The sequence below is a fragment of the Salvelinus fontinalis genome, chromosome 11 (genome assembly GCF_029448725.1).
Source record: "Salvelinus fontinalis isolate EN_2023a chromosome 11, ASM2944872v1, whole genome shotgun sequence".
Taxonomy (NCBI): Eukaryota; Metazoa; Chordata; class Actinopteri; order Salmoniformes; family Salmonidae; genus Salvelinus; species Salvelinus fontinalis.
Window position 1 is genome coordinate 31996457 of NC_074675.1, and position 14845 is coordinate 32011301.

Genomic DNA, 14845 nt, shown 5'->3' on the forward strand with positions numbered 1-14845 from the left:
TGTGAAACTGGACCCGTTGACGGACAGCTAGCCCGGCCAATGAGAGGGCAGAGTAATGAAAAGGGGGGGGGCGGTGGTATGGGACATAGTGTGAGTGTGTCGACGGGAAAAGACGTGGTCACGACAGGTGCAGTGGGCAGCGGAAAGGAGAAGGGCTCAGGCTATGGGAAAGTAAACTCACATACTGTGTGGTTATTGCCTACATACGCAAACTCACTAGCACACACTCGCAAACACACACACACTTGCACACACACGCATGCACGCACGCACGCACACACACCCACAGAGACACACACATTTTGTTCTCTTCTTATCCACTAGACGCCACCAATCTATGGCAATATGTGAAACACATGTCATCAGTAGAAAAAACATTGTACTCTTTCATTGCAGAATATGTATAATTTAAAAGCAGCCAATATCCATAAAAAAAAGTTGTGTTAATATATCCAGCTCAGATAACATCAACTCGGGGAAACAGTCAGCTGGGGAATATTTACACCCTTTCGAGCCAGGTCATGGTTCAGCCCAAGCCTCTACTCCACCTCAGCCAAACCAGCCTCCCACAGCAACCCTGAATTTGGCAGCAAGATGGCCGCTAAACCTAGATGGCCGCTATCATGTGACTTTGGTTTACAGTAAAGCCAATGGTACAAGTTCTGCTCTCTTGTCAAGCAATACCTTGCGGCCAGCATCTCTGTTTTGCAAACATTTGTTAAAGGAGTGGGTGGGTGGGTGGGTGGGTGGGTGGGTGGGTGGTTGGGTGGATGGATGGATGGATGGGTGGGTGGGTGGATGGATGGATGGATGGATGGATGGATGGACGAACAAACAAACAAATGAAAGAACAAATGAATGAAGGGATGAAGGGGTTAGACCAGCTATCACCTATTTCATTTGTTTTGCTTATTTCTTTCTCAGCTGTGGTGAGTATAGGACATCTTTACTTGCAACATTACATTCATTACTGCAGTCCATTTGTGCACAATCTTAGCCTGCCTCCCAAATGGCAACCTATTCCCTATATCGTGCACTACTTTGACCTGGGCCCTACGGCTCTGGTAAAATGTAGAGCAAATAATTAGAGAATAGGGTGCCATTTGGGACACACACAGCCACAGAGCATTGAAAGAAAGCTGCTGAGGGGTTGCTGTAGGACAGCAGCTTTCTAGAGGGGTGTTTCGAGGGCCTGAACATACCTGGTACGTCAGGGCGGCTGGACTGGTGAGTAACTGTAGAGAGAAGTCTTGCTTTAGCACAGGACATTCACATATAGGCTGCGATTCAATCAAAGGTGCATCCTTGACAAGCACACGGCGCTTGACTTTAAAGGTCATTTACCCTTGAGCCAACTTCCGCAGAGTTACCGTGAATGCGATCTCCACGAACGTCTGGAAGTTGCCTTCAGAAGGTACATTGTCGACAATGTGTTTTTGATTGAATCCTGGCCATAGTCATTCACCTTCAGAGACTATTACAAGACTATATCAAGACCCTCATTCAACAGGACTGTAAAAAAATGACCTTAAACAAAGCATAACACAGAGTGTATGTGTCCCAATATCCAGACTAACATATTGTGCCTAGTCACAGTATTGCTTTTAATAATTTGAACTAATCTGGATACTAATCCACTACTATGCTTGTCAATTTTATTACGTCGTCATTCATTTTGGTATGTTAGTATGGTAGTTGCACCCCCTTTCGCCGTCAGAATAGCCTCACTTCGTCAAGGCATGGATTCTACAAGGTGTCGAAAGCGTTCCACAGGGATGCTGTCCCATGATGACTTCATTGCTTCCAACAATTGGGTCAAGTTGGCTGATGTCCATTGGGTGTTGGACCATTCTTGATACACACGGGAAACTGTTGAGCATAAAAAAAACCGCAGCGTTGCAGTTCTTGACACACTCAAACCGGAGGGCCTGGCATATACTACCATACCCCGTTCAAAGGCACTTAAATCGTGCTCATTTGCCCTCTGAATGGCACACAACCACAATCCATGCCTCAATTCTCTCGAGGCTTAAAAATCATTCTTTAACCTGCACCTCCCCTTCATCTACACTGATTGAAGTGGATTTAACAGGTGACATCAACAAGGGATAATAGCTTTCACCTGGATTCAACTAGTCAATCTATGTCATGGAAAGAGCAAGTGTTCCTAATGTTTTGTACACTCTGTGTATATTAGGACATTTGGTCATGGCATAACCGGATGGTATATAGATTGCAGAATATTTCCACCATACAGTACTGTCAATAGTACACAGATATGCTAACAGGTCAAGACGCAGAGTACAGAATAATCCAACTTCAACAGACAACTGAGATTCAGAATAAGCGCAACTGCTCTTCCAACAACAGACTGAAAGATTATAGTTCAGGGCCCGTATTCCCTAAGTATTTGCCCTCCTAAGGACAAAGTGCACTTTTGATGGGTGGCGTTTAAAAAAAAAGGAATTGCTTTGTATAAAATGTTTAGTCTCTTATCCCTTGTAACTTTAAATGCAACAAATTGCTTGCCTCTTAAGGATCGGCCCCTTTTTTTCAATTTTCACCTAAAATTACATACCCAAATCTAACTGTAGCTGTAGCCTGTAGCTGAGGACCTGAAGCTCAGGACCTGAAGCAAAGATATGCATATTCTTGAGACAATTTGAAAGGAAACACTTTGAAGTTTGTGGAAATGTTTAATTAATGTAGGAGAGTATATCGCATTAGATCTAGTAAAAGCAAATACAAAAGAAAAAAACATAAATTATTTTGTATTTTTTTATACCATCATCTTTGAAACGCAAGAGAGAGGCCATAATGTATTATTCCAGCCCAGGCACAATTTAGATTTTGGCCACTAGATGGCAGCAGTGTATGTGCAACGTTTAAGACTGATCCAATGAACCATTCAAAATGTTGTATCAAGACTGCCCAAATGTGCCTAATTGGTTTATTAATACATTTTGTGCACTCTTCTCGAACAATAGCATGGTATTCTTTCACTATAATAGCTTCTGTAAATTGGAAAATGCAGTTAGATTAACAAGAATTTAAGCTTTCTGCCAATATCAGATATATCTATGTCCGGGGAAATTTTCTTGTTACTTACAACCTCATGCTAAGTCACATTAGCCTACGTTAGCTCAACCGTCCCGCGGGGGACCCACCGATCCTGTAGAGGTTTAAAGTAGATCAGTTCTCATAAACTCATGAATCTTGAAAAAAATCCCATCCCCCGCCCCTTCTGCCACCGCGAACGCGCCAGTGCATTGCGTCCTGGTAGCATGCGTGAGCTACCCACCAGCTCACAGCAGTGAGTTTGAAATAAATACCGCCAGTAGTAAGTTACTTTGGAGTTGCTAGCATGTCTGGACTCACAGTGAGGGAAAGGGGCAACTGCAGTTCTACTGCATGCCATTAGCAGGACACATTTAAAAAAAGTGAAGACTCGCTTGTATTGACAGCATAGCTGTGCTAACTAGCTGATTTATCTAGCCCACATTAGCGATGATTAGCTGATATAGCCCACTCCAGTAGTGGTTCAAGACACACTACATGACCAAAAGCATGTGGACACCTGCTCGTCGCACATCTCATTTCAAAATCATGGGCATTAATATTGAGTTGGTCCCCCCTTTGCTGCTGTAACAGCCTCCACTCTTCTGGGAAGACTTTCCACTATGTTTGAACATTGGTGTGGGGACTTGCTTCCATTCAGCCACAAGAGCATTAGTGAGGTCGGGAACCCATATTGGGCGATTAGGCTGGCTCGCAGTTGGCGTTCCAATTCATCCCAAAGGTGTTTGATGGGGTTAAGGTCAGGGCTCTGTGCAGGCCAGTCAAGTTCTTCCACACAAATCTCGACAAACCATTTCTGTATGGACCTTGCATTGTACACAGGGCATTGTCATGCTGAAACACGAAAGGGCCTTCCCCAAACTGTTGCCTGAAAGTTGGAAGCACAGAATCATCTAGAAGGTCATTGTATGCTGTAGCGTTAAGATTTCCCTTCACTGGAACTAAAGGGCCTAGCCCGAACCATGAAAAACAGCTCCAGACCATTATTTATCCTCTACCAAACTTTATAGTTGGCACTATGCATTCGGGCAGTTAGCGTTCTCCTGGCATCCGCCAAACCCAGATTCATCCTTCGGACTGCCAGATGGTGATTCATCACTCCAGAGAATGTGTTTCCACTGCTCCAATGGTGGCGAGCTTTACACCATTCCAGCCGATGCTTGGCATTGCGCATGGTGATCTTAGGCTTGTGTGCGGCTGCTCTGCCATGGAAACCCATTTCATAAAGCTCCCGACAAACAGTTCTTGTGCTGACGCTGCTTCCAGAGGCAGTTGGGAAGTGAGTGTTGCAACCGAGGACAGACGATTTTTACGCACGACACGCTTCAGCACCCTTTAATCTGTTGTTCTAGCTTGCTTAGCCTACAATGTGTGAAGACTGTGTTTTTGCAGAAAATTAAGGCACTTGTGCCCCACTAAAGGTCTCCCCCCCCCCCCCCCCCCCCACAGCCCCCTCCAACTTATCCTCCTCCATCACAGGCTATCCATCCGATACCGCCAAGACACTTCCATATTAGTCTAAGCAGGGGTATTTATAAGAGAGACTGAGACTGAACTGGGAGGAGCTGGGCAAGACAGTCCTACAGCTATATAAGGCCTTCTGGGGAGCGCAGAGAGAGACCGGGAAATACGTGAAGGGGGGGGGGGGTGGAGAAGGGAGAGAAAGTGGGAGGGGAAGGAGACCGGAGAAGATGTGAAGCTTCGATACATATGGTAGGGGGAGGGACAGGAGGGAGGAGAAGGGAGGGAGAAGGATAGCTGATACACGACTATCATTCACTCTAGTCTGTCAGACTATCAATCATCTCTCACAGAGAGGTTAGTCTCACTTTCTGTTTCTCTCTGACTGCAGCTTCTATCTAACTCATTGTGACCTCTCTCTTTAGCACTCTCTCTTTCGCTCTCAATATTTCTCTCTGTCTGTCTCTCTCTCACACAATCTCTCTCTTTTTCTCTCCACCATGCTCTGCTAATGTATGTGCCAAGAGAAGGTGTGACTTCCTGGTTCCCTCTCTCACTGTCCAGCCACAGGTGAGAGGTGTTGGCTGAGGGGACTAAAGGGAAAAGAGGGTGGATCTGACGGTGACGTGGTAGAAGTTCCTCCTAACCACAGATCTTGGATCAGATTACCCAACTTTCGATCATCCCAAGAGGGTTGAAGAAGTGTCAGCCTCTGTATCAATGTTTTGAGGCAACCTCATTCATATTCTATGTTTGAATGAGGGGACGGACGAAGTGCATGGAAAACACATCTAGTATAGTAGATCCGTAATTTCCTGTAAATCATGCATTCACGTCATGTCCATAAACTAAAATAACTCATGGTTACAGTACAGCTGTCGCTCTATCAGGTCACCTCAACTTTGTTGTGTGGCAGTGCAGTACAACTGTTCGCTGCCAATGTGGTTGTAAGTGCACGTTGTTCGATGAGTCACCACACATCTGTGTGTGCGTCACCTATGAGCCACTCACGGGGATAGTCTGTATGATGACGATGTTGTTGTTATTTATCGACTGCGCCAGTATATAGAGTGAGAAAGGAGAGTGAGAAAGGAGTGTGTGTGTGTGTTGGGGGGGGGGGGGGGGGGGGGGGGGGGGGGGGGGGGGGGGGGGGGGGTTGTAGGTTGTGTGTGGTAATGGCTGAATGTGCATCCTTCCCTGTTTCTATGACTACCGTTGCAACGTTTCGCAGCTTTATTCAAACACAAACCATCCTCATCATTCAAACGCAGAACCATCTCCACAGCTTTAACATGCCATGATTTTAGCAAGATGTAGAATCTCCCATTTGGTCTGTTCTCTCACTCCATCTCAGCCTGCCGTATGTCAGAGCTTCTCTACTCAGCCTCGGTTCAACGTCACACCCCAGATATCCCGAAGGCTTTTCACAATTCAATCTTTGTACCCTGAGACGCAAAGAAACTCAGAGTGCTCTTCTCCCCATTTCCAGACCAGGAAACAAACTTTTCAAACACATAACAAAAGTGATGTGTGTACAGAATGTATCCCAGCACCAGCAGGAACCGACACTAGCAGGGGGAGATGGTGGATTTATCATGACACCGTGAGGGTGGAAGACCCTCCCTTTCTGATCCTGTGTGTGTGTGGGGGGGGGGGGGGGGGGGGGGGGGGTATATACTAAAAGATGGCCTGTAGCCTTTCAGTTCTATTGTATCCGCTTCCAGCGATAGTGTCAATAAGTGTGTGTGTGTGTGTGTGTGTGTGTGTGTGTGTGTGTGTGTGTGTGTGTGTGTGTGTGTGTGTGTGTGTGTGTGTGTGTGTGTGTGTGTGTGTGTGTGTGTGTGTGTGTGTGTTTGTGTGTGCCTGTGTGTGTGTGTGACAATGTAGCTCTAACACACCAGGACATCCCTACAGCCCACACCGACATGTTACAACAACACTGAGCAGGGTGGGCATTACAGAGTTAAACAACAGATGTGTACACGTTGCTACAGTCACATACTGTAGGTGTGGCTAAAATAAATGCCCTAAAATAGACATATATGTAATAAAAAAGCTGTCCGGGTATGAAATATGTGATTTCTGAAACTTTTATTTCTGGTCAAAAGTGTTGCCCCTGTTCTTGGGTCTTGATGATTGTAGAGGTCTTGGCCTAATTTAGCCCAATTTTTTATTAGTCCTATCTCATTCCACTGTGGAATTCAAACGAATTGAAAGTTACAAATGCACCTTTAATATCCTATCACATCAGTTTTGCATGATATTGAATGTCCATTCCAAGTCATATCGGACTTCACACCAGCACATACTACAGTATCTCCTGGTAAATAGCTGAGGAGTGCGGATCGGAGTCTGGAGGAGTGTGAAGGAGTTAAGCAGGTTTGTCTGTCACCGACTGTGAGTGACTCATGCTCCCTACACAGCAGGAGCTCCATTGCAAATATGTCACACAAGAAACCAGCCAATGTTCTCATCGCACCACACATCACTCTGCGGGCGTCAGCTGCTGTTTAGCCAAGCAGGATAAATCAATCGGCGAGAACAGTGAGGCTTTGTGGCAAAGCGTTATCAGAAACGGTCTATTCTCCTGGAGTACATCATTCTGGCTGTTTTACCTGGATGTCAGAAGTCCAATAATGCACAGAACTGGGTTCAACTTGACTACTTATAGATAGGACCATGAGTTTTTCCAGACCACGTGACTTGAACTGGCAAAACTCCAGGACCTACAACACTACTTAGAACTACAGCTCATTTATTTACCAACCTGTACTGTATATTGTGTATTGTATATTGTGTACTGTATATTGTGTATCGCACCAAACGTGCTCAACACAGGAGGTTGGTGGCACCTTAATTGGGGAGGATGGGCTCGTGGTAATGACTGGAGTGGAGTAGGCGGAATGCTGTCAAATACATCAACACACAGGGTTCCCATGTGTTGGATGTCATTCCATTCACTCCGTTCCAGCCGTTATCATGAGCCGTCCTCCCCTCAGCAGCCTCCACTGGTGCTCGAGATAGTTGGCATATTAAGCCCAAGACGTTACCACATGATACGCCAAAGAACAGGTGTTTATAATGTTTATACTCCAAAGTAACCATGACACCAACAAGTGACAACCCTTACAGCCTTTCCTACTTTGGCTCTCTCTCTAGTTCTAGCTCGAGGGGATGAAACAGGGAATGTAAACCGTGTGCTCGACAAAATTCAAAAATGTGAGTTTTAAACTTTAACCAGGCACTTTTTTTGCGCGTTTGCCTTTTCGTGTGTGTGCGTGTGTGCAGAGATGGGCAAAATATACATAAACATGTATCTTGTTAGAAATACAAGATTCTCTAAAGACTAGTGTATCAAACTAAAATACCAATGACATCGAATTACAGTTGAGGTATCAGAAATACTGCCCCTCTTTGCGTGCGTGTTTGCACCCCTTTCCCTGACATTACCTCTCCTATGAATAAGATATGACAATACATTCCAACATTCAGGAGGCCTACGGAGAGAGCGGAGGGTCATCTATTAATCATTAGGCACAACATGAAGTACAGGCTATTATAACACAACAGAAACGTTGTGTGTGTGTGTGTGTCTGTGCATGTGTGTGTCCTCTAGAGTCTAGTCCTTACAGTACAAACGCAATGGAACAACAGTGTGTCACGTTGCCTGTCACTTGTGACTAAATCTGGGAACCACAACCTCAAGGAACCTGCACTGAGGTCAAATTCACCTCATGGAAGCGCAACAATGAAAATGTATTCCCTTTGAGACATTAAAGACATCGTAGGCTCTGAATGTACAACATTCTTCTGAATTCCACCTCAGACTATACATATGCTATTCAGACAGCAGAGGATATTCACCCAGATATTCACGGTAATGGTCCTAAAATAAAAACATAGTTTTAAAAAAGAAAAAAAGAAGCTATTCCAGAGAAGACCGTAGAAATCAACTCAAGCTCAGCAACCTAGTCGCCACCATCAACTGCACCATGTGTTAGTGGAGATGGCATGGTAGGTAGGTTAAATGTCGCTCCACACAGACAGAGAGAGAGCAGCTGGACGACCGGTTCTCTGGCTTCATCAGCGACTTTCTTGGCAAGGCTTTGGAGACTTGCTGACAAGTATAGTACTGAACCCCCATAGCTGTCTGCTACAGCCAACGCTGCAGAATTTGTGTGTATGTGTGTCCAGAATCTGGGGATAGGAGTCTGATTATCTGCTAGGTTACAAAACTGGGGTGTGGGGCTTCCCGAGTGGCACACCAGTCTAAGCCACTGCATCGCAGAGCTTGATGCATCACTACAGACCCGGGTTCGAATCCAGCGTACACGTTACAACCGGCCATGACCGGGAGTCCCGTAGGGCGGCGCACAATTGGACCAGCGTCGTCCAGGTTAGGGGGGGGGAGGCTTTACTTGGCTCATCATGCTCTAGCGACTCCCTGTGGCGGGCTGGGCATCTGCAGGCTGACTTTGGTCGTCAGTTGAAAGGTGTTTCATCCAAACACATTGGTGCGTCTGGCAACTACTTCAAGGTCTCCGAGCAAATGGCATCAATGATTGAATGCTGCTACTAGCATACACCGCTAACTAGCTAGCCATTTCACATCAGTTACATAAGTATAATGATTAAGTAGTACCGTTATATAGAGGGCCATTTGAGATGCATCCATAGTGTCTTCATTGGTTGGTTGGTGTGAGGATAGTGCAAGGGTCACTTGGCATTACGTAAACACAGTAATGATGAGTATGACTGATAGTAACTCCAGGTAGACTTGCTGTCATCATGTTGTCAGCTAATGGGGACCTCAATAAAGAAAGACGACATTGCATGAACACACACATCTTTCTATGACTGATAGTACACATAAAAAAGGGTTCCAAAAGGGTTCTTCGGCTGTCTCCATAGGATAACCCATTTTCGTTTCAGGTAGAACCCTTTTGGGTTCCATATAGAACCCTCTGTGGAAAGGGTTCTACATGGAATCCAAAAGATTTCTACATGGAACCAAAAGGGTTCTACCTGGATCAAAAAAGGGTTATTCAAAGAGTTCTCCTATCGGGACATTCGAAGAACCCTTTTAGGTTCTAGATAGTGTGTAACCTCCTATGCTGTGTAACCTATTTAGGTCACACTTTACTTGAGTAGTACCCTATAGATAATTAATCGTTAATTAATTAATCGTTAATTGACATCCGGTTTGGAGCGAGCGGTCGCATTTGCATTCGCTCTGCAGGTAGTATAACTTTTCATTACATTTCATTATAGTACAACGGTTTAATTTGTCCAACCTTAGCAATTTCTTCTTAACTAGCTACATAGCCGTCTGTGTATCAAAGATAATTGCGTAATTATCGTATTTCGTCGTCTCGTTGTCCACACTGCTATCTGCCCAGCAGCTAGCAAACGTCCACCGTCTACCGAATAGTAGTATAACTTTTCATTACATTTCATTATAGTACAACGGTCTGATTTTCATTTTCATTACAGTACAACGGTTTGATTTGTTTGATCTTAGCTAGCTACATAGCCGTCTTTTTATCAAACATAATTGCGTCGTTATTGAGGTTCGCTAGCCAGCTATTTTCGTCCGAACTTAACGCAACGTAGCCAACACTGCTAGCTAGCCAGCTTGCCACCGAATAGCATTGTAGAAACGAGTGCATTACAACGGAACGACTTGATTAGTGTAGTGTTAGCTGGCTACACAGTTGTCTTTGCTATCTTTGATTTGTTTGATCTTAGCTAGCTACTTAGCTGGCTACATAGCCGTCTTTGTATCAAAGATAATTGTGTAGTTATCGAGGTTCGCTGAGGTTCGCTAGCCAGGTATTCTCGTCCTAACGTAACGTAAGGTAGTCAACCCTGCTAGCTAGCCAGCTAGCCACCGATTAGCAGCACTGTAGAAACGATTACATTACAACGGAACGACTTGTTTTGTGTAGTGTTAGCTAGCTACATAGTTTTCTTTGCTAGCTTTGTATCTAAGATAATTGTGTAACTTTGAGTAATTATCGGTTAGCTAGCCAGCTATTTTCGCCTGCCGCGCTGCCGTCCTCCTACCTAGCCAACACTGCTAGCTAACACTGCTAGCTAGCCAACTTCTACCGAATAGCAGCACTGTAGAAACTTACATTACAACGGAACGACTTGATTAGCGTAGTGTTAGCTAGTTGTCTTTGCTGTCCTTGTATCCATGATAATTGTGTAGTTTAGAGAAATTTAGAGAAACTGTCGAGGTCACCTAGCCAGCTTCACTTTCAACAACGCAGCTACTGCTAGCCAGGCTACTTCACCAGCCAGCAGTACTATATCATTTTAGTCAATAAGATTTTTAATTTTATTGATTTTTTGCAACGTAAGCTTAACTTTCTGAACATTCGAGACGTGTAGCCCACTTGTCATTCTAATCTCCTTTGCTTTAGCGTAGCCTCTTCTGTAGCCTGTCAACTATGTGTCTGTCTATCCCTGTTCTCTCCTCTCTGCACAGACCATACAAACGCTTCACACCGCGTGGCCGCGCCCACCCTAACCTGGTGGTCCCAGCCCGCACGACCCACGTGGAGTTCCAGGTCTCCGGTAGCCTCTGGAACTGCCGATCCGCGGCCAACAAGGCAGAGCTCATCTCAGCCTATGCGTCCCTCCAGTCCCTCGACTTCTTGGCACTGACGGAAACATGGCTCACCACAGATAACACTGCTACTCCTACTGCTCTCTCTTCGTCTGCCCACGTGTTCTCGCACACCCCGAGAGCTTCTGGTCAGCGGGGTGGTGGCACCGGGATCCTCATCTCTCCCAAGTGGTCATTCTCTCTTTCTCCCCTTACCCATCTGTCTATCGCCTCCTTTGAATTCCATGCTGTCACAGTTACCAGCCCTTTCAAGCTTAACATCCTTATCATTTATCGCCCTCCAGGTTCCCTTGGAGAGTTCATCAATGAGCTTGATGCCTTGATAAGCTCCTTTCCTGAGGACGGCTCACCTCTCACAGTTCTGGGTGACTTTAACCTCCCCATGTCTACCTTTGACTCATTCCTCTCTGCCTCCTTCTTTCCACTCCTCTCCTCTTTTGACCTCACCCTCTCACCTTCCCCCCCTACTCACAAGGCAGGCAATACGCTTGACCTCATCTTTACTAGATGCTGTTCTTCCACTAACCTCATTGCAACTCCCCTCCAAGTCTCCGACCACTACCTTGTATCCTTTTCCCTCTCGCTCTCATCCAACACTTCCCACACTGCCCCTACTCGGATGGTATCGCGCCGTCCCAACCTTCGCTCTCTCTCCCCCGCTACTCTCTCCTCTTCCATCCTATCATCTCTTCCCTCTGCCCAAACCTTCTCCAACCTATCTCCTGATTCTGCCTCCTCAACCCTCCTCTCCTCCCTTTCTGCATCCTTTGACTCTCTATGTCCCCTATCCTCCAGGCCGGCTCGGTCCTCCCCTCCCGCTCCGTGGCTCGACGACTCATTGCGAACTCACAGAACAGGGCTCCGGGCAGCCGAGCGGAAATGGAGGAAAACTCGCCTCCCTGCGGACCTGGCATCCTTTCACTCCCTCCTCTCTACATTTTCCTCTTCTGTCTCTGCTGCTAAAGCCACTTTCTACCACTCTAAATTCCAAGCATCTGCCTCTAACCCTAGGAAGCTCTTTGCCACCTTCTCCTCCCTCCTGAATCCTCCTCCCCCCCCCCCCCCCCTCCTCCCTCTCTGCAGACGACTTCGTCAACCATTTTGAAAAGAAGGTCGACGACATCCGATCCTCGTTTGCTAAGTCAAACGACACCGCTGGTTCTGCTCACACTGCCCTACCCTGTGCTTTGACCTCTTTCTCTCCTCTCTCTCCAGATGAAATCTCGCGTCTTGTGACGGCCGGCCGCCCAACAACCTGCCCGCTTGACCCTATCCCCTCCTCTCTTCTCCAGACCATTTCCGGAGACCTTCTCCCTTACCTCACCTCGCTCATCAACTCATCCCTGAACGCTGGCTACGTCCCTTCCGTCTTCAAGAGAGCGAGAGTTGCACCCCTTCTGAAAAAACCTACACTCGATCCCTCCGATGTCAACAACTACAGACCAGTATCCCTTCTTTCTTTTCTCTCCAAAACTCTTGAACGTGCCGTCCTTGGCCAGCTCTCCTGCTATCTCTCTCAGAATGACCTTCTTGATCCAAATCAGTCAGGTTTCAAGACTAGTCACTCAACTGAGACTGCTCTTCTCTGTATCACGGAGGCGCTCCGCACTGCTAAAGCTAACTCTCTTTCCTCTGCTCTCATCCTTCTAGACCTATCGGCTGCCTTCGATACTGTGAACCATCAGATCCTCCTCTCCACCCTCTCCGAGTTGGGCATCTCCGGCGCGGCCCACGCTTGGATTGCGTCCTACCTGACAGGTCGCTCCTACCAGGTGGCGTGGCGAGAATCTGTCTCCTCACCACGCGCTCTCACCACTGGTGTCCCCCAGGGCTCTGTTCTAGGCCCTCTCCTATTCTCGCTATACACCAAGTCACTTGGCTCTGTCATAACCTCACATGGTCTCTCCTATCATTGCTATGCAGACGACACACAATTAATCTTCTCCTTTCCCCCTTCTGATGACCAGGTGGCGAATCGCATCTCTGCATGTCTGGCAGACATATCAGTGTGGATGACGGATCACCACCTCAAGCTGAACCTCGGCAAGACGGAGCTGCTCTTCCTCCCGGGGAAGGACTGCCCGTTCCATGATCTCGCCATCACGGTTGACAACTCCATTGTGTCCTCCTCCCAGAGCGCTAAGAACCTTGGCGTGATCCTGGACAACACCCTGTCGTTCTCAACTAACATCAAGGCGGTGGCCCGTTCCTGTAGGTTCATGCTCTACAACATCCGCAGAGTACGACCCTGCCTCACACAGGAAGCGGCGCAGGTCCTAATCCAGGCACTTGTCATCTCCCGTCTGGATTACTGCAACTCGCTGTTGGCTGGGCTCCCTGCCTGTGCCATCAAACCCCTACAACTCATCCAGAACTCCGCAGCCCGTCTGGTGTTCAACCTTCCCAAGTTCTCTCACGTCACCCCGCTCCTCCGCTCTCTCCACTGGCTTCCAGTTGAAGCTCGCATCCGCTACAAGACCATGGTGCTTGCCTACGGAGCTGTGAGGGGAACGGCACCTCAGTACCTTCAGGCTCTGATCAGGCCCTACACCCAAACAAGGGCACTGCGTTCATCCACCTCTGGCCTGCTCGCCTCCCTACCACTGAGGAAGTACAGTTCCCGCTCAGCCCAGTCAAAACTGTTCGCTGCTCTGGCACCCCAATGGTGGAACAAACTCCCTCACGACGCCAGGACAGCGGAGTCAATCACCACCTTCCGGAGACACCTGAAACCCCACCTCTTCAAGGAATACCTAGGATAGGATAAAGCAATCCTTCTGCCCCCCCCCCCCCCCCTTAAAAGATTTAGATGCACTACTGTAAAGTGGCTGTTCCACTGGATGTCATTAGGTGAATGCACCAATTTGTAAGTCGCTCTGGATAAGAGCGTCTGCTAAATGACTTAAATGTAAATGTAAATGTAAATGTAGATCACAGGTGTCAAACTCATTCCACGGAGGGCCGAGTGTCTGCGGGTTTTCGCGCCTCCGTTGTTCTTGATTGATGAATTAAAGTAGCTAATTAGTAAGGAACTCCCCACACCTTGTTGTCTAGGGCTTAATTGAAAGGAGAAACCAAAAGCCTGCAGGCACTCGGCCCTCCATGGAATGAGGTCTACATGCCCAAACTATGAAAACAAACTGCATATCTGTTTATATGTAACCGCTTAGAAGGGTTACATTTAGGGTTAGGTTAAGTGTTAGAATAAACATAGTAAACTTTCTATGGCTGATAGTAACATAGCTATGCCATGAAATGCACTCCGTTACTTGCTTCCCGACTCCCAGCGTACATGTTACTGAATAACGCCTCACCAAGGGGAAGTAACAGGGACCTTTTTTAATTTTTTTACTGGTGAAGTTGGGTCCAAATGCCACTGCCGAAGCAACCGCGGATGCCTCAGCCGGCTCGTCAGGCTCCAGCGCCTCAGCCGGCTTGTCAGGCTCCCGCGCCTCAGCCGGCTCTACATGTTCCCGTGCCTCAGCAGAAGCGACCGGCCCGCTCCTGGTCCTTGGGACCGTCCCTCTGGTCGGCGTCGTTCGGCGACTGGGGCCGCGCATCAGGGAGGGGGTACAGTTACGTTTACACCCTCTCCGGCGCTCAATGTCGCCAGTTGTCTTATAATTACGCACACCTGCCACCATCGTTACGCACACCTGCCACCATCGTTAC

The 14845-nt window shown here is 47.2% G+C and overlaps 1 protein-coding gene across 2 annotated transcripts in view; it reads right to left on the reverse strand.

The window, feature by feature from the left end:
* LOC129865542 (calsequestrin-1-like) overlaps nt 1–14845 on the reverse strand; it is a 36213-nt gene that overhangs the window by 8520 nt on the left and 12848 nt on the right. Inside the window, exon 2 of one of the 2 annotated variants that reach the window (XM_055938410.1) lies at nt 1203–1235. The exons of the other annotated variant lie outside the window; for it this stretch is intronic. Within the exon in view, the coding sequence (XP_055794385.1) occupies nt 1203–1235 (33 nt within the window). The remainder of the gene's footprint in view (nt 1–1202; nt 1236–14845) is intronic. 2 annotated transcript variants of the gene reach the window in all.